The sequence below is a fragment of the Strigops habroptila genome, chromosome Z (genome assembly GCF_004027225.2).
Source record: "Strigops habroptila isolate Jane chromosome Z, bStrHab1.2.pri, whole genome shotgun sequence".
NCBI classification, from domain to species: domain Eukaryota; kingdom Metazoa; phylum Chordata; class Aves; order Psittaciformes; family Psittacidae; genus Strigops; species Strigops habroptila.
The window spans coordinates 72,102,945-72,127,699 of NC_044302.2; the positions used below are offsets into that span (position 1 = coordinate 72,102,945).

At 40.6% G+C, this 24,755-nt stretch overlaps 1 protein-coding gene across 2 annotated transcripts in view; it reads left to right on the forward strand.

The window, feature by feature from the left end:
- The first annotated feature begins 17,986 nt into the window (after window positions 1–17,986).
- Window positions 17,987–24,755, forward strand: part of GLDC (glycine decarboxylase) — a 41,081-nt gene continuing 34,312 nt past the window's right edge. Inside the window, exons 1-2 of one of the 2 annotated variants that reach the window (XM_030511597.1) lie at window positions 17,987–18,267; window positions 18,366–18,444. In XM_030511597.1, the coding sequence (XP_030367457.1) occupies window positions 18,052–18,267; window positions 18,366–18,444 (295 nt within the window). In that variant the 5' untranslated portion in view covers window positions 17,987–18,051. Of the gene's footprint in view, window positions 18,268–18,365; window positions 18,445–21,092; window positions 22,941–24,755 lie in introns of those variants that run through there. The other variant, XM_030511598.1, reaches the window with a different exon arrangement.

Genomic DNA, 24,755 nt, shown 5'->3' on the forward strand with positions numbered 1-24,755 from the left:
TGTAGCACTGGTGAAGTAACATAATTAGAATAAAACAGTAAGATTACTAAAACACACATGCAAGCCCTGAAGCTTAATAATGAAAGGTGATGTTCTGTGCATTTCAAATAGAAATTTCTAGGTATAGTCAGAGGCTGTGCCTTTTGGCGGTGTACAGTGCCATCTTTTGCTATCTGCTCCTATATGCTGTGAGCAGTGGCTGGAGTTGTGTTGAACACAGGGTATTTCTTCTAGCACGGCTTAGGTCAATCCACAGCTTGTCCTACTGAGATGAGATCACATTTCTTTTACACACTCACAACCCCACACACTTGCTTCTGTCACTTACCTTGCATGAGCTTTGGAGTTTACTAGACCTCCTATCTGAGCAGACTCAGCTTATTAATCAGGCGATTTAAAAAAAAAAAAAAAAAAGGATAATTTCTGACAAATTAGGAGATTGAATCAGTACAAAGAAGGGGCCTTTCAGTGCACAGAGATGTCACAAAAGCACTAGGCACCTGGTGTGAACAGAAGAGTATGTGAGATCTCTCATTTTCAATAGTGATCAGTTCAAGCCATCACTGCTTAGGTAGTTCTCACTATCCATTCGTTTCTGGTTCCTGCCTGCATCCTTTTATTAGTACAACTTTTCTTTTGCTTGTTTCTTAAGCTCTTTTTACAAAGTTTAAAAATAAATTTGAAATAACACTTTTCTGAATCATTTTGCTTCAAATTACAACAGTTAAACTGCCTGAACAATATGGGAAATACTGTTAAGAAATATGATTAACGAAGAGTCTCACACCCTGCAACCACAACTGGATAAAAGGAGGCTAAGTCCTGTCATACTTGTAGACTGCTTCTCTGCTTTCCAGTTTAAAAGGCATTCTGGGAATTCCTACATTCTTTAGAAAAAGCACTGCTAACTGTATCCAGCTGTAGATGGAAATACTTTTTGTTCTCTTCCTTTTTTTGGTGTTCTTGCTGAGGAAGAAGTCACATGAATACACTTTGAATTTATACAGAAATTAGATGAGCTGCTGTGAGCTTCCCATCTTTCGTAACAGCCTATAACCCCAGAATTATTCTCTGCCAAATTGCTGTGAACAGTCCTATGTAATAACAGTTACTGTACCCTGCAACAGTGCTGCTTATTTGTAATTGCAGCCACACAAAGAACTTGGTAAAATGGAAGACAAAAGAAAAAAAAAAAGAAAGAGAAAGAAAAAAATGGGAAGGCAAGTTTACAAACGGAACACTGACAAGGCACTGGTAACACAAAGTATACTTCATAAGACCTCATAAAACTTACTCAAATTATTACAGGACCTTGCCCCAGCATTTCCAGGAGGGACTACATTCCCCTACTCCAAGGCAAAATGAAATGCGGGTTGGGTCTGACAGCTATGGCAACCAGCTCTCGGGAGTGTCACTACTGGACACTCACCAAATCTACAGTGATCATCCGACTACACTAATTGGCAGTGTAAGAGCTAATGAAAAGACATGTGGTTTACAGTTTATGAAGCTGTGAAACAGCCTGCTCTATTGTGTTGGCATGAACCTGCCTTATATATTTATCTTCCTTTTGGGGTAGGAGTAGTGCTTAAAAAAAAAAAAAAAAAAAATCTTGAATGACTTGTGCTAGTTTTCATCTGTCTTGTAAGTAAGATTTTCTTGTAAGTAAGTGAGTACTTGTAAGTAAGATTTTTGAGGTTGATTTACAGATGGTTTTACAAAGAATGAAAATAAAGCGATTGAGGAACTGACTCTGGCAAAATAAAAACACCTGTACAATGAAGTCCATTTCCCCACTCCAGACGAAACTACTGAAAGATATTTCAGGCAGTTCAGGTGACTATTCTATGCAATTTTTTTGTTAATGGAAATTGTAACACTAAGACTGCAGTTTCAATAGGTAACATCTGTTGGTCTAATGGCTTGCTGTTGCTTCCCCCTCTCTCACTTTGAGGCACTCCCACCATTTACTAGACTTCTTTGTTAACTGGTCAAACTCACTAACTAAGCAGAAAACCAGTGCAGAAAAAGAAAGATTGTTTCCCACATGATTAGCGAGATGAAATGGTTCATCATCCAAGGAAGGATGAGGAAACTCACAAATGAGAACAGGAGAAAAAGAGGTGGAAAAAAGAGAAGGAAAATTTCCTCTTTCTTGACAACAGTGGCATAGTGCAGTGCTGGAGGTAAGATTATTCATGTCTTAACAACAGATGGCTTACAGATGACTTAAAAAAAAGAGCAAGCTTAAGTGTGTATCAATACAATATTATAGTACAGCAGGACACTAGATCTAGTTTTCTCAAATAATAGAGTACTAGTGAAATCTAACACTTCTGAAAGTAACAGAAAAGGAAGGTAGTAATCATAACTACTCTTGCTAGGTATTGCTTATTATATGAGGGCTTTTTAAATGCAAAGATTATAGTTCTTTTTATAGAGACCCACGTGCATTAAAATTCATGCCTATGGTTTTGAAGAAAAGAAGGTGGCTTAATCAGTGCCATTATTTTGATCCACAGAATTAAAATATAAAAATGGGAGCTAGAAAGTAGTTTATATGTAAAGATGTATAAAACCAGAGATGAAATGTAAATAAAGAGTGCACAGTTGTGCTTAGTGAGGTGCCAGACTGGTATTTCTACCTGTAAGAAGGGGGAAAGAAGATAAACGTGATTAAGCAAAGGAAATAACAGGGCAAGGGAAAAGCTTCTGTGAATGAAAACTTTGAAGAAAACAAAAGGAGAATAGGGACAGCAGAGCAGAACTGAGAAACCAGAAGAAGCAGAAAGATGAAAGGTATATAAGGGGAAAAATGAAAGAACTAAGACAAGGATAATTATAGTTTCTAGAAGCTGTGCTCTCTGAAATGCACTGATACATTCATTTTTCCAGCTCAAGCATGGAAGGCAAGTTTTTGAAATCATGTGATTTCTGGGATCCTGCCTGCTGCCATGTGGTGTAGCTGCTGGTTGCAAGCCTGAACAGAGTCTGGAGCACCAATCTGTTATTCCTGCACAAAAGCACTAATTATAGGAAAAGTTTGCCATTTTTCCTCTTTGGCAGAATTTATGCCAGAAAGAAGAATTCGAAATTTTTTTTCAGTATCCTTCTTGTTATCTTGAGTAGAAATGTACAAATATTAAATCATTTTCTTTCCTACCTGATTCTTCACCTCTTCACATCATCTGTTTGTATCTCATGGCAATTTTTAATACTTTTTCTGGCTGATTATTTTTTGTCCTCTGAAGCTCAACAAACTTCAAAGTACACTCAAGAACATTTCATAGGTATATATGTTTTACCAAAAGTTATGATCACTGGTAGAAGATCAAGCCTAAAGAAAAAGGCTTGATCTTGCATAGTTAGACAGCTATACGGCTCTGATAACAACCTCTCTTGAGTTCTAAGAAGCTGGAAACACTTTTGTTTCATTGGGCTCTAGCACCAGCCCTTGTACTGCTTATCTGATTTAGATGGCTAAAGAGAGGTAGGATAACATAACCATGTCCGTTACAAAAGAATATAAAGCATAAATGCACGGAAAACAAGTTGCACTTTGCATATAGTCTATCATGGGAAAGGAGATACTTAGCTTACTTTTTACTGGAGCAGAGGGAGGTAGGGAGAATATGTTCATAACTATCTGCAAAGAGAAGAATATCCTATTCCATGTAAATTAAAAAGCAGTAGTGTGTACTGTACTTTAATATGGGAGTGAAATGACTTTTAAAATAAAATATGAGTTATTGGAAAAAGCATCTGAGCTATGGAAGATAGGATGGTAATAATTTCATTTTCAGAGATCTTTGTGGAGTAGAGAGGTAAAAGAAAGTCACTTCACTAATAAATAGAAATAATTGTACCCCCTACTAAATACCAGTTCTATACCTATTTAACTAAAATTTGAGGTCATTCAACAGTCCTGGATAAAGTAAAAGCACAAAATATTGGCCACAATTCAGAACAAAATTGACAAAGTTTGAAATACTGTCAGCATTAAAATAGTGGTTTTCATTGTTATTTCTGTTCTATGAAAGCAATGTTTCGCTCACTGTTTATCATTATTTTTACAATTGGCATGGTATGCATTATAGCTCTGTAAATTATTTGTAGATATCTCTGAATTGATGCAATGACACTCAGATTTTACATTCTGTACTTTCACAAGCCCAAACACACGCTGATGATATTTACTTACCAGAGAAGCTGGCAGATCCCCTCACACTAAAAGCCCTTCCTCTCTCCATGCCAATGGTCTTTCCATTGAATGAAGAGACCTCCTAAAGAGACCTTTAGGTTTCTGAAGCCGTCTAAAACTGGCAAACGGGAATACTGAGATGTATCTCAAGGCAAGGATCGTGAATAGAGTTAGGATGTTTTCCACCTGTAACAGCAGTAGAGGAATTAGTTTACAATCTAACAGTGTTCTGCTTCTAAAGCTGCCAATAAAACAAGTTCACCAAGTCCTGCAGGGCATAGGAGCACGTAGTGAGATACGACTGGATCATCAGAGGGGAGCAACAGACACAAACATGGGGGGACTAGGATGGGGAGACACAAGGGAGAATAGATTTTACATGAACTTTTTACTTCTTACTAAGTGTTTTGTGTTAAGTTCTCTGTTAAGCACAGTCACATGACTGACAGTATGTTGGCCTCTATTGGGTCTTTCTTAAGCAAAAAGATTATGAAGAATCTTATTCATGTGAACTGAAAAAGAAATACTAGTTTTACATTATTTGCTAGTAAATAGTTTACTTCATATTTTATAGGGCGGCAGATAATTTTATGCAGGTACCCACAGAGAGAGTTGTGAAATGTTTTGTGTACTTATAAAGGATATATCTACATTGACTTCTGCATGGGACTAAAACCTCGGATGAGTAAAATTATCTTACAAGGAAACAGCATCCTTAAAGATGTGATACTCAGATTTTATTTTTTTTTTAGTTAAACAGGCTGTTGTAAATACTCTGTTTTTCACTGGACAACCATCTATTTTATTGAATATTTAATTACTGTGTTCGTAAATTTTGCTCTTCATATATGTTTTCATAGATCAATTACTCTTTGTTTTCAGATCATTATACTGCTTTAAAATCTAACTCCATGCAATTATTTCATCTATTGTACATTTAATTTCTTCTATTTTTTTCCTTATAATAATTACTGAAATATTCAGGCTAGTTTATAAACAAAAGTTCTTAGAGAAATATGATATATATTACTTGCTACTGGTCAGAAGTATCATGGCTGTACAAATCATGTGTAATGGTGAGGGATTCATGGACCTTCCAGAAGTGGAAGGTGAACATTTTTTAGGTTCTGCTATCTGCTTCTTAATAATGGGTGACCTGAATTTAATTCTTTGGTTATTTTGTATATGATTAAAGGAGCTAACACAATGTGGTATTATGAGGAAAGCAGAAAGAATCTATTTGTTGTATTTCATTGCCACTATTGCATTTTATTACTTTAAGAGCTTCTGAGTACTCAGTCCCATTTAACAGTCCGTATTGCTTACCGTGATTGAAAATTGCTTAGTCAAGAAGGTACAGACTGTGTTAGTCAATGTTCTTTGCCCTGTGTTTTCCCTACAAATGAGCCCAGACTGTTTCTTTGGAAAGACCTATTTCTGTCTTTTAATTATATCATAGAGTTGACATTTATCAACAGAGGGCAAGTGTTCTGTTGAAGCAGTAAGGAGGATCATGGGGTTTTGTTTCTGGAAGCTCCTTATGATCACATGGCAGAGGTTATCTGGTGGCACACTGTTTTATAAACAGCTGTCACTCAGATGAGGAAGTGCGATGGTGCTCATGCCCTTTGCAAAATTTTCAGAGGCCTTGTTTCTGGTTTATGTTAACCTTAATCAAGTAAAAAGTGAAGGTGAGTTGATCCAATTATTTATTTCAGCTTTTTAAAAAGATTGCCAAAGACAGAGTTGCATAATGACATTTTGCAATTAGTAAACGTAAGCACAGCGAAGATACATTTTAAATATTTGCACATAGGCAGGCTAATATATTGGCACTGTTAGAAGATGGTAATGCCTAATGTTCTCATTGCTACAGTAATAAATCAACATACTGCTCTTAAGTCAGTTAACAGACTGCTTTAGTTATGTCAGTGTCCATTGGAAAATCAAGATACACATTTCGCATTAATCCATGGGTAACAAGTATAGTGTTCTATAAAAGCAGATGTAATAATGAAGCTATATAATTTTCAGATGCTAGTACTATGGAAATTCCAAGTCTCTCTGTTGATCTATTAACATTTTACCATGCCATTCTCTGGGGGAATGGCTGTAATGAGAATACTGTATGAGATAGTGGGTCCTTTCTATGTCATCATTACATTAAAAGGAATTTTTAGTAGCATCTTATATTTCTCAGCTTCCCCATCACTGTATACTGCCATGTTATTTTAGCTACAGATTGTGACCTGTCTGCTATATTTTACATCCAAATATAGTGAAACAGAATGAAATGAAGATTTAAGATTTCCTTTGCAGGTTTAATCTAGTCTTTAGGCATGTGCATTAGAGCATATTTTTAGAATATTTAAAGTCACTGTTGTTTCCCTAGGACACGTCTCATTTAGCAGGTAGTTATTCGATTTTTTTTTTTTCACTGCTACACTTACTACGATTCCCAACTGCCCCTCAGTTCTTTTCTCTTACTCTTCATTGCTAGTTAGTCCTGTCTCGATCTCTACTCTCACCAGTTGCTTATTCTATCACACTCCTTCCAAATAAACCATACTGACAGTGACTAGCATTTCCTGTTGACTGTGGACTGTAAAGTAGACAGCCCAAGCTTCATTTTTTAGCAGCTTGCTGCAGTGTCTCTTTCCAGTCACTCCCAAAATCTGAGCATTATTACTTCTCACTTGACTCAGGATTTTGCCTCACCATACTGCACTAAATAACAAACTTCTGAAATAGCTGAGGCTCATTATCATGTTAGAGAGTTCTGTTAGGGAAAAAGTGTGTTAACAGAGCATTGTGCTGTACCTCTATTGCATGGTTCTTCGGCCGGAGCTGCAGGATCACGGCTGTACAAATCATGTGCAAACGTGAGGGATTCAGGCAATATAAGTGAATGGAAAGTCATGGTTAGATCGTGCCACCCTCAGGTAAAGCATGCTTACTGTAACTGGGATGTTTAGTGAAGGTATGGCTGAGACATAGGAAGCCTCTATTAAGTGCAGGTGAACTGATCCTTCTAAAACCTTGTATTTTAGCCTCGTTTGGTACTTTTACCAAACTTCCCATTTCTTTTAACAGAAGCAGCAAAAAGATACCTCATGCTACAACTAGTCCATTGCAACATTTTAAGCTTTTTCTAAGTTATATGTTAACTAAGTTATTATGTAACATTAAAGTATTTATTCAGTTTGATTTCAGAGCCAGGTACTTCAGTGCTGATTCAATCTTGGTCTGTGTTTAAGATCTTACAAAAGCTGTGTTCATTAGGAGTTTGTAAAATATCAGATACTCTAATCGATTGCAAATGTAATCAAGAAGATAGCTTAACCAGCCTTAGCAGCTGCTGGTTGGTTATCAAAAGCACCATTTCCATTCCTTTCACTCCCCTATCCTGGTTGTGCGGTCCTGCTTTTTACCTTGTAGTGAGTGTAATATCCATCTTCTGTGATCCTTTAGTGGGCCAGCTAAACTTATTCAGCCAAAAATAATTGCCCTGTTTAGGCTGGACTCAGGACAATAAAATCTTAGATTGATTCAATCAGAAAAATAAACTTCATCTGCAGTTACATGGTCAAATCTGTGTATAGGTAGGTATAGTGAGACTATGATCAAACAAATGCCATAATTGATTATAGGCCACCTAAAGCCTGACAGAAACTATGTTTTGCTGGAATCACCTGTTTTGTTTGCAGAACTGGTTTAAGCAGTCTCTTAAAATCATAAACCATTACAGCTCTAGAAGCAGCAGCCCTCTTTAAGCAGATGAGGACTTAGAAATTCCCCTAGAAGCTTTGCAGTGTAAGGAACTGCAGGATTCCCGCTTCCCAGATGTTTTGCTTTGGGCTGCAAAGGAGGAGAGTTAAGCCCTAGTGGGAGCTTCTGGGATAAAATACAGAGGACATCATAAACCTTTATCTCAAACAGAGCAGAGGAAAATTACTTTGTTATTGATTTGCTATTGCGAAGTAATCTTGTTCAAACTCTGGAAAAGACAAAAATTGAAAGATGAGGAGCTGTGAGCTGATCTTGCAAAAGGAGGAGGATTTTTATTCAATTTCTTTCAAGCTAATGTTTGGTTTCCTTATCATGTGTTGAACTGAAAATCCAGTCAGACACCTGAGATCTCTTTTTATTTGAAAGAAAAGCTAAGCTTTTCCTGATGCTGTCATTTCATCAGTTTGTATTGGTGTTGTATCTGGAGTACAAATAGACGTTATAATTCCATCTCTAGTGTAAAATTGCAAAATAAAATCCTATGCATATGCAAAACTGAGTGTTCTGAGAAACAACCTTTTAGACCTCCTGAATTTTCAAAATCTGTGCGCTCTGTTGCATAATACCTGTAACTCTTAGATAAGAATAAGTGAGGACAAACCTTTATTTCCCAAAGAATACCTTGGTACTTTGTCGTCGTCATACACCTGTTAGGGTCAGCAGTATATACTCCTCTCTGTGCCAGAGAGAACTTTTTTATTGCCTAATAAAACTAGATTGGGCAAGACAAATTCTTGCAATGCAATTTCTATTTCATAGGTATTCATAATAGACAATATCTACTGATACAAAGTATTTGCACAGGCAATGCTCTAATCATATAGCTATTTTCAGTATTTAAAAGCCAATGGACACAAGTAACATGAAAAGAGGTTTAATGTATCCAGTATTAAGAAACTGAATTTGCATTCAAGGTCTATTGAGTTTACCTTTGAACCAAGTTAAAAAAGAGCAAGTGACAAAAAAGAAAGACTAGAAAATCACCCACTCAGCAGCAAATAATTCTGACTTTGTAAGAAATCCACTGTAGATCCTCCTGGCCTTCTCCTCTGGAAGGTTTACAGAGGATAGTGTTAGACATTTGTAAGGACTGACAGCAGATTTTGACAAATACATCTGTTAGAAATGGCAGTGATAACAAGAAAAACAAAACAAAGCAAAACGAAACAAAAGTGAAGCTACCAACAGCAACAAAACAATAACAAAACAAAACCCCAAACGTATTCGAATGTAATCCTAGAGTTTTCAGGAGTTTGCCAAGCTACCCTGCGTGGCCGTGTCACGAAGATGTCTGGCAGTTCAGTTAGTCACAGTATGAGGGAGCAAGGTGACAGATGGAGAACAAACCAGTGCTGTTGGGAGTTAATTCTCCTTATCTCCTCTATGGATATCCCTAACTTCAAACGTAAAGGAGGTGGAGTAGAAGGAAGGTTTAACTTGTGATAAAGGATAAGACTTTTGGCCAGAAGACTAGAATCATTCAGGAGCTTTTAAAATAGTCTAAAAGGCTTTAGGCAAAGCCTGCAGAGAGTCCCTACTTAATCATATGGTTTTTATGGCTGTTACAGGAGAAAGTCAGGATGCACTGGCAGGACATCATATTCAAAAAATCCTGGCAGTCAGGTGAAGTTCCCGATGACTGGAAGAAGGGTAATATAACCCCCATTTTCAAGAAGGGGAAGGTGGAAGACCCGGGGAACTACAGACCAGTCACTCTCACCTCTGTGCCTGGCAAAATCTTGGAACAGTTTCTCCTGGAAAACATGCTAAGGCACATGAAAAACAACGAGGTGGTTGGTGACAGCCAACATGGCTTCACTAAGGGGAAATCCTGCCTGACCAATTTGGTGGCCTTCTATGATGGAGCCACGGAACTGATGGACAGCGGCAGAGCAGTCGACGTCATCTACCTGGAGTTGTGCAAAGCGTTCGACACTGTCCCGCACGACATCCTTGTCTCTAAATTGGAGAGACATTAATTTGATAGATGGACCACTCGGTGGATAAAAAACTGGCTCGATGGCCACACGCAAAGAGTTGTGGTTAATGGCTCGATGTCCAGTTGGAAGCCTGTAACGAGTGGTGTCCCTCAGGGATTGGTGTCGGGACCGGTCCTGTTCAACATCTTTGTCGGCGACATGGACAGTGGGATTGAGTGCGCCCTCAGCAAGTTTGCCGACGACACCAAGCTGTGTGGTTCGGTTGATACGCTGGAGGGAAGGGATGCCATCCAGAGGGACCTTGACACGCTTGTGAGGTGGGCCGATGCCAACCTTATGAAGTTTAACCAAGCCAAGTGTAAGGTCCTACACCTGGGTCGGGGCAATCCCAGGCACTGCTACAGGCTTGGGCAGAGAAGAGATTCAGAGCAGCCCTGCAGAAAAGGACTTGGGGGTGTTGGTTGACGAAAAGCTTAACGTTAGTTGGCAGTGTGCGCTTGCAGCCCAGAAAGCCAACCGTATCCTGGGCTGCATCAAAAGAAGTGTGACCAGCAGGTCGAAGGAGGTGATCCTGCCCCTCTACTCTGCTCTTGTGAGACCTCACTTGGAGTACTGCGTACAGTTCTGGTGTCCTGAATATAAAAAGGACATGGAGCTGTTGGAGCGAGTCCAGAGGAGGGCCACGAGGATGATAAGAGGGCTGGAGCACCTCCCGTATGAAGACAGGCTGAGAGAGTTGGGGCTGTTCAGCCTGGAGAAGAGAAGGCTGTGTGGTGACCTCATAGCAGCCTTCCAGTATCTGAAGGAGGTCTACAAGGATGCTGGGGAGGGACTCTTCCTTAGGGACTGTAGTGGTAGGACAAGGGGTAATGGCTTCAAACTTAAACAGGGGAAGTTTAGACTAGATATAAGGAAGAAGTTCTTTACAGTGAGGGTGGTGAAGCACTGGAATGGGTTGCCCAGGGAGGTTGTGGATGCTCCATCCCTGGCAGTGTTCAAGGCCAGGTTGGACAGAGCCTTGAACCACGTGGTTTAGGGCAAGGTGTCCCTGCCCATGGCAGGGGGGTTGGAACTAGATGATCTTAAGGTCCTTTCCAACCCTTACGATTCTATGATTCTACGATTCTATGACCTACTGGCCCTGGCCAGCCTCACCCAGATGTCAATGGTCTCTAGCCCTGTCTGCTGAATGCATTTAATATTCAAGCTGAAATCTTCTCTTTAGTCTTATCTCTGGTCTCGTCTCCTTTTTCTCCTGCCTGGATGGACCTGGTTCTTCACTTCCCTGAGTCTGTCAATGGATCTGACTAGCAGCACCTGGCTCACCCTTCTATGACCAGACCCTGTGGGACCATGCCCTGCCAGGAACAACTCTGCCTGCTCTGGAGTCACCCTTTAGTTCTGGATCAGCTGGTCTGGGGGATCAGCAGGCCTTTCCTGCTCCCTGACAGAGGAAACGGAGAAAACATCAACACCTAGGACCTTAAAAACTGTCAGGCACTTGTCTTCTTCAGCCATTTGCCCACACAAGAAATGGGGTTGGAAAGATTTTGGCAAAGCTTTCAACATTACCTCCCCATGACATCCTCATAGGCAAACTCAGGAAGTGCGGACTGGAGGAGTGGATAGTGAGGTGGATTGAGAACTGGATGAATGGCAGGCCAGCAACATAGAGTCTAGCTGGTGACCTGTAACTAGAGATGCCCCCCAAGGGTCAATACAAGGTCCAGTATTGTTCAATTTATTCATCAGTGACTTGGATGAAGGGGTAGAGCCTTCTCAGCAAGTTTGCTGGCAATACAAAACTGGGAAGAGAGGCTGATACCCCAGAGTGCTGCACTGTCATTCAGAAGGATCTGGACAGGCTGGAGAGGTGAGCAGAGACGAACCTTTGGAAATTCAACACAGGCAAGTGCAGGGTCCTGCAACTGGGGAGGAATAACCCCCTGCACCAGTACAGGCTGGGGCTGGCCTGCTGGGAAGTAGCTGGGGGTCCTGGTGGACAACAAGTTGTCCATGAGCCTTCAATGTCTCCTTGTGGCCAAGAAAGCCGATGGTATCCTGGGCTGCATTAGGGAGAGCATTGCCAGCAGGTCAAGGGAGGCAATCCTGCCTCTCTGCTCAGCCCTGGCGAGGCCTCACCTGGAGCACTGTGTCCAGTTCTGGGCTCCCCAGTACAAGAGAGACACGGAGCTCCTGGAGCAAGTCCAGCAAAGGGCTACTAGAACGATTAAGGATCTGGAGCACCTCTCACATGAGGAAAGGCTGATAGGCCTGTTCAGCCCAGAGAAGAGAAGGCTCAGGGGAAATCTGCTCAATTTATGTAAGTATCTGAAGGGAGGGTGCCAAGAGGATGGGCCCAGACTCTTCTCCATGGTGCCAGACAATAGGACTGAGGCAACAGGCATAAACTAAAGCACAGGAAATTCCACCTAAACATGAGGAAGAACTTCTTTACTGTGAGGGTGTCTGAGCATTGGAATAGGTTGCCCAGAGAGGTTGTGGAGTCTCCTTCCCTGCAGATATTCAAGAGCCATCCAGACACAACCGTGAGCAATGTGCTCTAGGTGACCCACCTCAGCTGGGAGGTTGGAGTAGGTGTTGTACGGTGGTGCCTTCGAACCATTCTGTGTGATTCTGTGATTCTGTGACTTTGTTCCAAGGTTCAAGATGTTAATATCTTCTGTGACTTTGTCCCAATATTCAAGATGTTCTTATCTTCTATATGTCTCTTCTTCTGAAGTCTTATGGATTTTTTAACTTCTTTTCCTTCTCTTTTCCTTCCTTTCTTCACAGTTCTGTGATTCCTTATCAGACCTCTCTGTGTCATTCTGCCTTGTTTAAAAGATAATATTAGGGGTTTTTTGGTTTGGTTTTTTTTTTTTTTTTTTTTTTTTTAAGAAAAATACAGCTATATTTGAATATTTAAACATCAATAGAAAAGTAGTAGGATAGCAGATTATATATTCACTGGCATCTGTATATGTATATCTAAAAAATATAGAGAGAGCCTAAATAGTTTTGCTTGCTACATTCATTTTGAAGAGGAAAAATGCATATGATTTCACACAATTAATTGTACCAATATTTAATTATTATTACTTTGAGATATGAAATATACTTTGAGGTTTACAATCTGGAGTTGTAGAATATTCTAAGTACAATTTATTGTCTTTGCAAGTGGGGACCATAGCAGGATTATATGAAGGATTATATTTCCAATACCACAACTAAATTGAAAGCTCTACCCTGAAGATGCTGAAGGTATGGATGTGTATATGAGTTCTGTTTCACTGTAGTTCCAGTTTATCAAATAACTGAAAATAAACAAGATTTGAAATTATGGGAAGTGTCATCTCTAATCAAGGTTCACAGATACTTCTGAGTTCAGAACAAAAAAGCAAACATCTCACTGAGGAAGCTTGACAGTGGCTCCTAAAGAAGCAACATGATAGTGTGTTGTCTGGTGCATAATGTTATCTAGTCTTTTGTGGAAGATGGCAGCCCTAAACCCAAACCATTATGATCTATGAGAAATCCACCAGGTCAACTGTGTTATCTTATGTACTCATGTGTATTTTATTTTATGATCCAGGTGTGGTCAATGGAAAAAATAGTAGTGAGTAAAGACTGCAAAAATGACTCCTGGTCCTTTGGCAATAGTGGCTGCATTAAGCTCTTGAGGGCTATTATGGATTCAGGAATGTGTAGCTGGTTGGCTATTCACCCTTAACACAACATTGCCTCTCCTACCGCATATTCTGATGCTTGGGTATCAAAAGAACATGTCATGAAACTAGTCTATTAAGTTTGGGGATATGAAAGCTATTTCCTGGGTATATGTTGCATGCAATTATGGATACCAGCATCATTTTAAATTAAGCTGGTATAAAGGGATCAAAATCCTGCTCCAACCTCACCTCCTCCCCCCCAAAAAAGGGGGTGGAGGCGGCCATTGAGCCCTCAGTCAAGAAATACTGGAATATGCAGATGCACTGGTGCGAAGTAATTTTCTCCCCACTAGCAGCAATTGACAGTTGCTTGTGAAACTATGATGTATTGGTACCTCTCTCAAATAGTAAGCTTAGGAACAAAATTAGATAATTCCTGGCTTGATACATTACGTAAGCATCTGTATTGTTCTGTATGTAATGACAACTATAGTGCTTTTCAAATCTTACTTTAAGCAAAGAATCATGTTACAGATTAAACCTTTCATGAAGAGAAAAAACCTGTGATAAAAATGTCTCAAATTAAAAGGTTGCAATGTTTACAGTACAAACCCAAAAGCAGGAACAACTGCATATTTTAACTTTTATTCTCTAAGGACTAACATATTTTATCTGTTAACAAGCATATATATATAATATGCATAGAAATATGTTTGCAATCTGTTTTCACTTACATATTTAAGGTGGCAGGAAATAATACATATGTACCATTTCAAAAAATCCTCCAGACCATTATCAGCAGAAATTCAGATTATCTTCAGTATTGAATTAGATACAGCTAAACTGAAAGAGACACCCTGCACCTCTTGTGTCCTGCATTTTAAGCTTATATCATGATAAGAAAGGTAAAGTGTTAATGAGGGTGTCCTCTATCTGGATTGACACTTAAAATAAGCCTGGCCATTAAGAGATCATTTAGTAGGCATTCCTTGCCTGATCGGCTAGAGAATTTTGAAAACAGTAATGGTGGTTAATAATTTTCTGAAAAAGGGCACCAGAGGTGGTAAATTAAGCTGCTGAAACCTCTCTCTCTGTTGAGGAATTTCTATGGGAAATCAGCATGTGTTGGAGTCAGTCTGTACTGACACCTGCATGATTTGTTTTGTTTTACTTGTTGCAATGTCCTTAACATTATGAGTGCTTTTCATGACTTTAAGGAATAGTAGATTGAGAAATAAAGGATTATGAAATGACTGCTCTTGAATAGTCTGTTATTTTTGTCACACTAACAGTTTACGTGGTTTCAGTAGGCAGCTGAACAAATTGGGGAAAAAAGCATATTGAGAACTTATGTGCAGAAATCCCAGGATGTTAATACATCTTTTTGTCCTAGTAGTGTATTCCTCCTTAGGTAGCTGAAATTGGCCGGCTAGTGTCAGGAACAGGCTATTGTTACACATAACACTGTAGTGTGACCCAGCCTTTCTGTTCTGTGGTATAGTGATGCGGAAGCGTATCAGCTGGAACAGACTTTCAGATTTGGGTCATAGGAGGGAACTGAGGTGAATTTTAAAAGAATACGACATAATTTTCTGATTGTGATAGTTCATAACTTAAAAGGGGCAAAGACATAAACCTTGTAGAGATAGAACTGCAAGAGAGTTTTTAACAAAATCATGACTGGACTTAAGGCAGGTTCCAGGATTTTTGTCCTTATTTTGGGATTCAAATAAAGCTAAAAAATATCAGTGTTAAGAGTACATACACCATATCACTTTAATTAAAATTATATAAGGCATTCCTCCTAAGGGCTTTGTGCTTTATCTAACAAAACCAACATCCCCAGCAGCAACATAGCAACTAGTCTGATGTCAGTGCCTTAGCCCAAGACATACACATCTCTATTGCACAAATAGCTTTAATAGCAACACACAGGTTTGCAATCCTGTCTTCTTCCAGGAAATCTCCTTCCTTTTGCTGATGTACATTCAGAAAACAGCTGGGTTTGATGGCTACATACTTTGAAGTGATAGATTTATTTGAACCTACAAGACGATTTAGGGGTGAAATGTATTCCCACTGTGGAGGATTTAAAAGCTTCCTTTGCAGCAGGGTTAGATCAGGCAGGTAAAAGCATGGCTTGGCTCAAAGGGACGAGTCCCAACACAGCCAAGGTTGGACTTGATGATCTTAAAGGTCTTTTCCAACCTGGTTGATTCTATGATTAGCTAGGTTTTGTTGATTTGATATCAAAGCATTATTCATGTTTAATATCAAGCTTTATTTTCTATTCCATCTCCTGTTCAAGACTCCTATTTCGCTTGTTAAGGCCATAATACAGTTTTCAGGAGGTAGCTAGAGAGCTAGGCTGGCTAACTGAGCAAGTGTATAAACCAGGCTTGTATCCCTGCCACAGCGAATGCACATAGCCAGTGCTAAGATGAAGTCTGTGCTTAGTTTCCACTGAAGAAAGCTTTAGCCATGAAGTAGCTTAACAATCCAGCCCAGGCATGGAGCTTTCCAGATGAGGTGGGTATGCCTTGACCCTATTGCTTTGTTCTCTAGATCGTTTCTCCAGTCTTCCTCCTCCCAAGCATAGTTTTCAAATTAAACTAAAGCTGGATTTAGCTCTGGAAGACCCAAAAATGCAGATAAAAAAATACATGGTTTGGGATGTTTGGGGTGCCTCTGCCTTCTCTCCAGACCTCACTTCACATAACACTGCAGGCAACAACAAATCTTTGGCCCCACACTGGAGAAACAATTACATGGAAGTTACCATTACAGGTGAGCTGACTGTAATGGCTTACTTTGTGTGAAACATCATCCCTGCCAGAGAAAAGGGACAAATTTTTAAGGAACACTTATTATTTTGATTAATTCTGCTAGAATATTTGAACAAAATCTGCAAATTGTTTTGAAAAGCTTTGAAAGTGCTTTAAAAAGAAAATTTTTTAGATTCAAATTTGTAACAGGAATTAGTTTGTTACTATCACAGTTTTAATGTATTTTTTCTAATATCTCTATTCACTTTTGATATCTCATGTTAAAAGTCATAGCGAAGTTTTAATTTCCTTCATGTTATTATCATATTCATAAAGAAGTAAGTTATAGAAAAGAACTATATAGCTATCTTTGAATAGCAATCTGTTAAAGTCGGTATTGAATTGAAATTACAAACCATTGCAACAAACACCTTTGCTCTTTGAAGTGAGTTTCATCGCAGCTTAGTGTGTAATCTGTGTCTCTCTCATTCTGAAACCAGGCACTTAGGACATTACTCCAAATACACGGTGATACAAGTTATGGGAGCCTATTCCAGCATAATAGGGTAGTTCAGATAACTGAGATTATTTCAGGGGTGTAACTCCATATTTACTGCAGAAATAGAATGGTTGAAATCATCAGTGATCTTTGGTGCAAAGTAGAATTATTTTTAGGTTTGGAAGCAGTGGTAAGTTATCTCATTAAATCTGTAAGACATGCAGTAAATCTGTGATACAATGAAGACTAAATCAGTGTGTATTTGGGGAACATATTTTTATCTTTCATTGTTACTCTATTTAAATGTTGATGCGAATACATGTCCTCAATGTTGGTGCAGTTTGTTCTCTTAATACCAGTAAAAGTACAAGTCTGTAACTATGTTGATACTAGCCTCAGAACTGAAAGATAGAGGAAAGTACGTTCCAGTCAACCTTTCTGGTCCCCAAGACTTACATAGAGTCATAGAATGACTTTCGCCGAAAGGGACCTTAAAGATCATCTAGTTCCAACCCCCTGACATGGTCAGGGACTCCTTACACTAGACCAGGTTGCTCAAAGCCCCAACCAATCTGGCCTTGAACACTGCCAGGGATGGGCAGCCACAGCTTCTGTAGGTTGCCACCCTAACGTCTAATCTATAACTACCTTCACGTGGCCAGAAGTTAAAGCAGGAAGAAAGTTGACACACACACACAGATACGGGTCCCCGGCTGCAATAGAAAGTGGCATGTATTATGCCTCCTAAAGCAAATAACTTAAAACAAGTCCATGCTCTGCTGCAGAAACACAGAAAACTTTTTATTTTTTTCCATCCCATCATGGCTTTTGCGGCAACAAAAAAACCGTTTCCCAGCAAAATCCCACCAGGCTCTGACCCGCTGAGCTGAAGGCACCGCCAGCACCCGCCAGCCCCCCCGCGCAGTGCCGGATGGAGGGACGGATAGATGCATGCATTGATGGATGGGTGGAGGGAGGGAGGGATGGAGGGACGGAAGGATGGATGGGGTCAGGGCCGCGCGGGACAGCCCGGGGGGGCGGACGGGCAGGTGGCGACGAGGCGGGGCTCGCACGGCGCCGCCCCCGGTCCCCATTGGCGCCGGCAGTGGGGGGCCGCGCCGCGCCGCCCCCCGCGCACAAAGCGGGTCTGCCCGGCGGCGGCGGCGGCGGCTCTGTCGGTGGGACCATGCAGAGCTGCGGGCTCTGGTGGGGGCGGCTGGTGGCCCGCGGGGCGCCGCGGCACCTGCGGCCGGCGGCGGGGGGTGCTCCGCGGCGCTGGGGCGGCGGCGAGGCGGCGCGGTGCATCGAGCAGCTCCTGCCGCGGCACGATGACTTCTCCCTGCGGCACATCGGGCCGCGGGAGCGGGAGAAGCAGGAGATGCTGCGAGCCGTCGGGGTGCAGGTAGGTGTCCGCTCCGCGCCGTGCGGGGCGGAGGGGGCGGCGCGGCCAGTCCCTCCCGGCGCAGGGAGTAACCACAGCGTACGGTCGGCTCTTTGCAGAGCGTCGAGGAGCTGATGGATAAGACCATCCCGGCCAGCATCCGTCTCCGGAGGCCGCTGAGGATGGACGATCACGTCTGTAAGTAGCCGCATGGCCCCGGGTGCTCCCGGGCCGCCCGCAGGTCTGGCTGCCCGCGCCCCCTGCGGGTACTTGGGGTGCGCCCGCCCCCCCAGTGCCCCCGCTGAGACGTGTAGCGGACAGACCTCCCCGGGCAAGTGAAGTGCGGCATAAGTCTTAAGTAACCGTAGCAGTACCATCACCGGCACTTCAGTCTTCACAGACTAACTTGGTAGTAGTTCGGCTGCTGCGCTTCTGAAGCTCGTGTCGGAAATCGGTAGAAAAACTTGTGTGGCAGAGCGGGACTGCCCAAAATCTGCTTTTACGCTACAGTGCTTTCGCTTTGTCTCAGGGGTCTGATACAGAGGGAAAAGCGTCCCCTTGGTGTGGACCGTAGCCTCAAATGGGCCACTGTCTTTTGTGGGCTTTTATGTTTTTGCAGGATTTCTTTGTTTTGTGTCGTTGACTTCGTGTAGTGTTTTCATCTTCCCTTCCTCTACCCCCTCCCACCCAAAATCATGCATATTTTAATAACATCCAAAACCTGTGTGTCTGTATAATGGATACACAATAGACTAATGCCAGCGTTTTGTATCTGTGTGGTTGAGACAGATGGGTAAACTGCAGGAACACAAAACTTCTGAGCCAGCAATTGTGGCAGTACAGTACTTCAGCAAATTGCTGTGAAAAATTTGGTATGATTCGATGAGGTTTTAGATATTAACATCTTTAAAAGTCAGCAATCGCAGCAGCACGAAATTTCTGTCTGCATAACTGCAATCTTGGGAGGTATCTGTGAACATGATGCTGGAAATCCCGTGAGTGAAAGAAATGCTTAAAATGCACCCTAGCTAAACAGTTCCATTGAAACTAACAAAGCCCGGGGGCCGTTCATGTAATGAAGTCAATTGCATCGGTATCAACTTTGTATTTGCGTCAGGATTCTCTGCCCGGTCTGCAGGAAGGTTGATCCCTCTTCCTGGAGTTCTTTTCATTGCTCATACAGGCGCTATAATGTGAGCGTGAGCTCCAGGCCCGCAGCTCCGGTGAGGTTCCCGGCCAGTTCAATCTGGTTACTCCGAGATGACATCACGGGCGAGAGGCAGCGCCACAGTGAACAGCCAGGAAACCAAGAGCCTGGAAAGACAGATTGTAGCCAGGGGGGATACAGTGTTGACTGGAAGTTTCTACTTCCAACATGTTTTATTGGTACAGTGGTTATTCTATTTCTTGGTAAATCCCCATCCTATTAAAATGGGGAGGGGGGTGGTGAAGTGGAATTTAATCACTGCCTTCTGTTTGTGTAACTGCTGAAAGTACTGCTTGGCATGTTTTCCTATGATTAATGTATTTTAATCAAGGTACTCTCAGATTGATGAATGATTTTCAGTTATCCTCAGAGAAAAAACTTTTGAGATTATTGTATTTTTAGCTGTGTAAGAGGGGTTAAATGTAGATTGTTACTAATCACTTAAAAACCTTTCTGCTTTTTGTTGTTGTTTTGTTCCTTTTTTTTTTTTTCTTGTTGGTTTGGTTTTTAAAGTAGGTGATAGTTTGTGAAGTTTTACGTTAATTAAAAAAAAACACATAAAAGTGATATTGTACAGTTGGGCATTGAAATACTTGCACATTATTGAAAACTAAACTGGTGATGTTAAGTCAAAATCCTGATGCAGTTTTATGTGTGCTCATGCTGATTTGCATAGCAATTTTGAAGTGGGTGTCTCCTACATTGCTGTGCATCAGTCGGTGTTCTGTTGTATGGAGGTTTTCACTGTGCAACAGAACCTCATTAGCTAACAGTGTATTTAGCTCACTGGCATTTTGCTCCACTTGCTATGCTGTTCTTGTTCCCCTAGAGTAAACTGTGAAAGAATGTGAGTGTGATGCAGTCTTACATTGCATGGCATGCAGCAGTGAGTTTTCAAAGGAGCTGCTTGCATGAGGTACAGAAAACCTTTTTCTGCACAATGCTGTGTTTTCTTCTGCATCCAGTGTGATGAACTGGCTTCTGTAATTTGATGTGTAGATTTTTGTCACTAGTTCCCCACTGCATTGGTAGCAGGAAGCTCCATCGCTTATAAAAGTTAAACGCCTTGGCTGAAAGCTGTGTGACTTCACTTTGAACATTTTTTACCAAGGACACTGTAGTCTGAGTAAAACTTGCTTCCTTGTTAATGTACCATTGGAGAGAACGCTGTCTTCTGATCACCGGTGCAGGATCTCTTATGTGAGTATGGTATATTATTTCTCTGTCATATCTCGTCTATTAAAGGAAAACAGCAAAACTGGAAAGTGTCATGAGAACTATATTCTATTTTAAACATGTTATTTTTATTTGTATGAAGACAATTTTGCTCCCACCATCCCTCAAACTCATACATGCAATGAGAGAACAGGGCAAGGCAATTCAAAACATGTTGTTCAACTTAAGCATTCACAAAATTTCTAATATGGTAATTCCTAGTGGCTTAAATATACTTCCACTTTTCTCTATAACTTCAGTTAAAAAACATAATCATAGTGACTCCACAGGTTAGAGAGCAGCTGAATGAATCAGCTGTGCTCGAGCTACTCCTTTGTATTAGGAAACACAGTTAAGTTTGTACTGAAGTCTCATTGAAGTCAATGATTAGATATTAGTATTTAATTAGTATTAGATTAAATATTATATTCGTTAGAATTAGATATGCAGTCTGAAAAAATCATGCACACACCATAAATATTATGTCTGGGTGACTGTCATAGGTCTTTGCAATTATATTTGTGGGGTTTTTTTAACTTTTATAGCTTTAAGCCTCATCTCTGCTGTGTACGTTTAGTGTATATCTTCAAATTTTGGTGTGGCAGTAGGAAAGTTTGTTTTGCAATACAGATCCTTCCCTTGTAATGTAACAAGCTGTCTAAAAGACAGAAAATCGATGGCTGTATGTATGCAATAGCTGTTAAAAAACAAAACAAAACACAACAAGAAAACCTCCTGTGGAGCAGCTTATATTTAAGAGCTATTTTGAATTGCATTGCATATTCCATTACTCACAGATAAAACCTCTCATTACAGTAGAAGCACAATCTTTTTGTACGTGTGTTGTTTTTCCTAGACATTTTAGCATAGCACTCTTCAGTGGAAGAATTCAGCTTCATTACTTCCGTGAAGGAGAATAATGAAGTAATAATAATATACGGAAAGAGAAGGCCTCTAGCCTTAGCTGGACATTTGTTTTGCTTAGGTATGAACGAAAAAGCCATTCTGGTAAATGCTAAGGTTTGCTGGCACAAGTGCATCTACATTTGAAATGCTTTCAATATTTATTAGTGTTCCTGCATTGGTAGGTCACTTCTTGTACAGACATGGTCAATGATGGAGAGGAGGAGTGTAGCTTGTGCTAAGAAGTTTCTGAAATGAGTTGTTTCTTTTGGTATATAATATGACAGAAGTATCTGTGTCCCTTTCCTGACCTAAAAAAAGCCATTTTAAAAGTGCGTGCTGCCATAAGCCTACTGACAGTGCTGTGAAACCACCTGAATATGTCACTGAAAGCCAGTAGGGGTGAAACAGCAAAATGTCTCATTTCCCTTAACAGTAAGATGCAGTCACGTACCTCACCGGTTCTGGAAGGGTGCTTTTTTAAAGTCAGCTTTTTCTGCACATACAGTTTAGGGGAAATGTTGTTCCGGTATGAAATTTCTGTTCAGTCAGTATGTACAACAAAGCTAAGCATCTGTTTGGTACTTAATTGTGATCAGCTGCTACTACAGAGCTTTTTCCCCACTGTCACAGTAAGTAGACCTGAACAATCAGCTTTTCTTTAGGTATTGAAGGTGCTTTAGCATGTCTATCGTGATTGACCCACTTGAAGTAAAAGAAAGGATCATCTTATACAACAGTAATCCTCTTTCTTTTATCCCTGCAAAGCTACTGTCTACCTCAGTTGCAGTTATCCCTTCAATGCTGCTATTGTATGTACATCTTTATTTCATGGGTAGGCTTTATACATATGTACTTCTGTTTTCTTTTTTTTCTTCCCCCCCCCCCCCAAAACAGAAATAAATTTTTAAATTCAGGATTTAACTTTAAAAAATGAGTCTACAAGCTCTGCCATTCCCCCCCCCCCCCAAATATTCCCAGTTACATTCTCAAATTTTACAATTTATAAATGTTACTTTATAAAATCTGTGTAAGAACTTATGTTTGGTCTTAAGTTAGCCAGGCTGTAGAGCAAATCAGGGGCTATTGATTTTCATTACTCAGGAATGCAGCTCATTATGGGTTGTCTTCCTAAAGGCAAGCCCTGATGAACTATTAGGCTGTGTAAAGCATCAGGAAAGGACCCTTCCTCCCAGGTCTCTTCAAAGAGGCGTGCCAAATGCAGAGGTGTGTATTTGAGCTATACTACTGCTGTTGTCTTCGTAGTGACCAGAGGAGGAGCTAAGTGAGGAGAAGCAGGAATGTGAGGAGTGTGCCCTCCAGCATTTCACCATCCTCATTGAAACTAGTAGTGTAATTGTCTTCACAGGTAGCTACCTATATTATATGTAATAATAATAATATATTCATTGTTAGGAATCCATCAGCACAGCTCTTCTAGGTGGGATGTGGTTCTACTCTTATGCTGAATTGCTACTAAAACTGCCTACAGACTCACTAGCCTTTTTGCTTTGTGCCTTGGATCAGTTTAGAAACTGGTTTATTTCAGAGAGCTCTAGCACAAGTTCTTCATGTGGTAGTTTATTAGCTATATTAGCTGAGAAATGGCTTGGTAGAAGAACCATCCATGCAAGCAAACAAAGGAAATGCTATCTGGCACATAGTACAGTATTTGTGGTATGCGTTTACTTCAAAAATCACATTTCTAATGCATTTTTGTGTGTGACATTGGGCTAGTGTGCCTTCAACTGGATTTGGAGTTAAACTACCAAATTCACTACCATTTTCAAAAAATCACTGATGTTTGAATTCTGCAAGAGTACAACCCTCCCTTCTCAGACTGGACCCAAACTGTCCTTTGTCAAACCTTTGGGTTGCAAGTAGTAGAGGAAGATCTCCTTGGTGTTAAAACCCTCACTTAAAATAAAGAAACAAGTGCATCTGGAATAAACTGTGTGGGAGGAACACTGGGAGCCAGAGCTGTTCACTAGTTTTAGAAACTTTGCCCTGGACAGTGCTGAGTTGAAATATAATAAACACATGACTTCTGAGTCTCCAGAAAAAGTTGCCATTTACTGAAAACAAGAAATTAATCTTTATACATTAGATCTAACAGTAACACTGAGTGAAAGGCAGAGGAGAATTGAACTTTGAAGTGAGAACTGAAGATCAGTAGAAAAATAACTTTGTGGAAGGTATAATGTAACTATGGAAGACATCAATTGAAAATCAGATTTTTTTTTTTGTAATTAATCTATACATGGAACACAATAATAGCACTTTGAGTAAGAGGAGAGATCAGTTTTGAAATCAGAGCTGAAGTTACAATATACTTGTTTATGGCTGCAGAAGAAATTCAAAATCTGGAGAATCCAAATTCTCTACCTAGAGAATTATTTGCTTCCAGATTCCACAGCATCAACTGTTTTGACCTCATCTGTCTTACTGGAGTAACTTAAAGAGAGAATTAAGTGTTGAGACCCAAGCTATTCTGCAGTGGGGATTTCTACCCTTGTATTAATTCCAAAGTCTGCTTTTCCAGTTGCAATGCAGAATGAACTGAACTTGGTGCAGCTGCTTCAGTACAGCAGTTTCCCGGGGCAGACTGTGGTGAGAGGGAATGAAAAAAGATATGCTTTCCTCATCTAGGAGGGTTGGTGTACAATGCCACCCAGATCTGCTGGGTTGGGCAGGCCTATCTCCCTGTGTAACCTTAGACTGCTTACTGACCATCTTTCTGCATCCGCAGATACTAAAATACTTGGTAAATCTTTCCCTTTGGCAGAGGTCAGGTAGCATTATTCATTGACTACCAGGAACAGGTTGACCGAATGTGGTTTTTGCACAACCTTCAGTACACTGAGAAGTGTGTGGAAGTGTGACCAAAGACTAAATGTTACTGGTGAGGGAGTGCAAATGGTTTCTGTCTGAACACTTCAAAAGCATTATGTTGTAATCTTTCCAGACTAGATTGGCAGACTCATTTAAAAGTTAATCTTCAATGGAATTTCTTAAGCTAGAAATACTGTATTTTTATAACTGGTGAGGCATACCGAAATCGGATCAAAAGAACTGTTCCATTTTATCAGCTCCTTAGGGAAGATGTGAGAAAATGAAGTTCTTTAATACTAAGAAATTACTCCTGCGTGCTTGATGTGAGCCCATTTTGTGCAAATATGGCTCC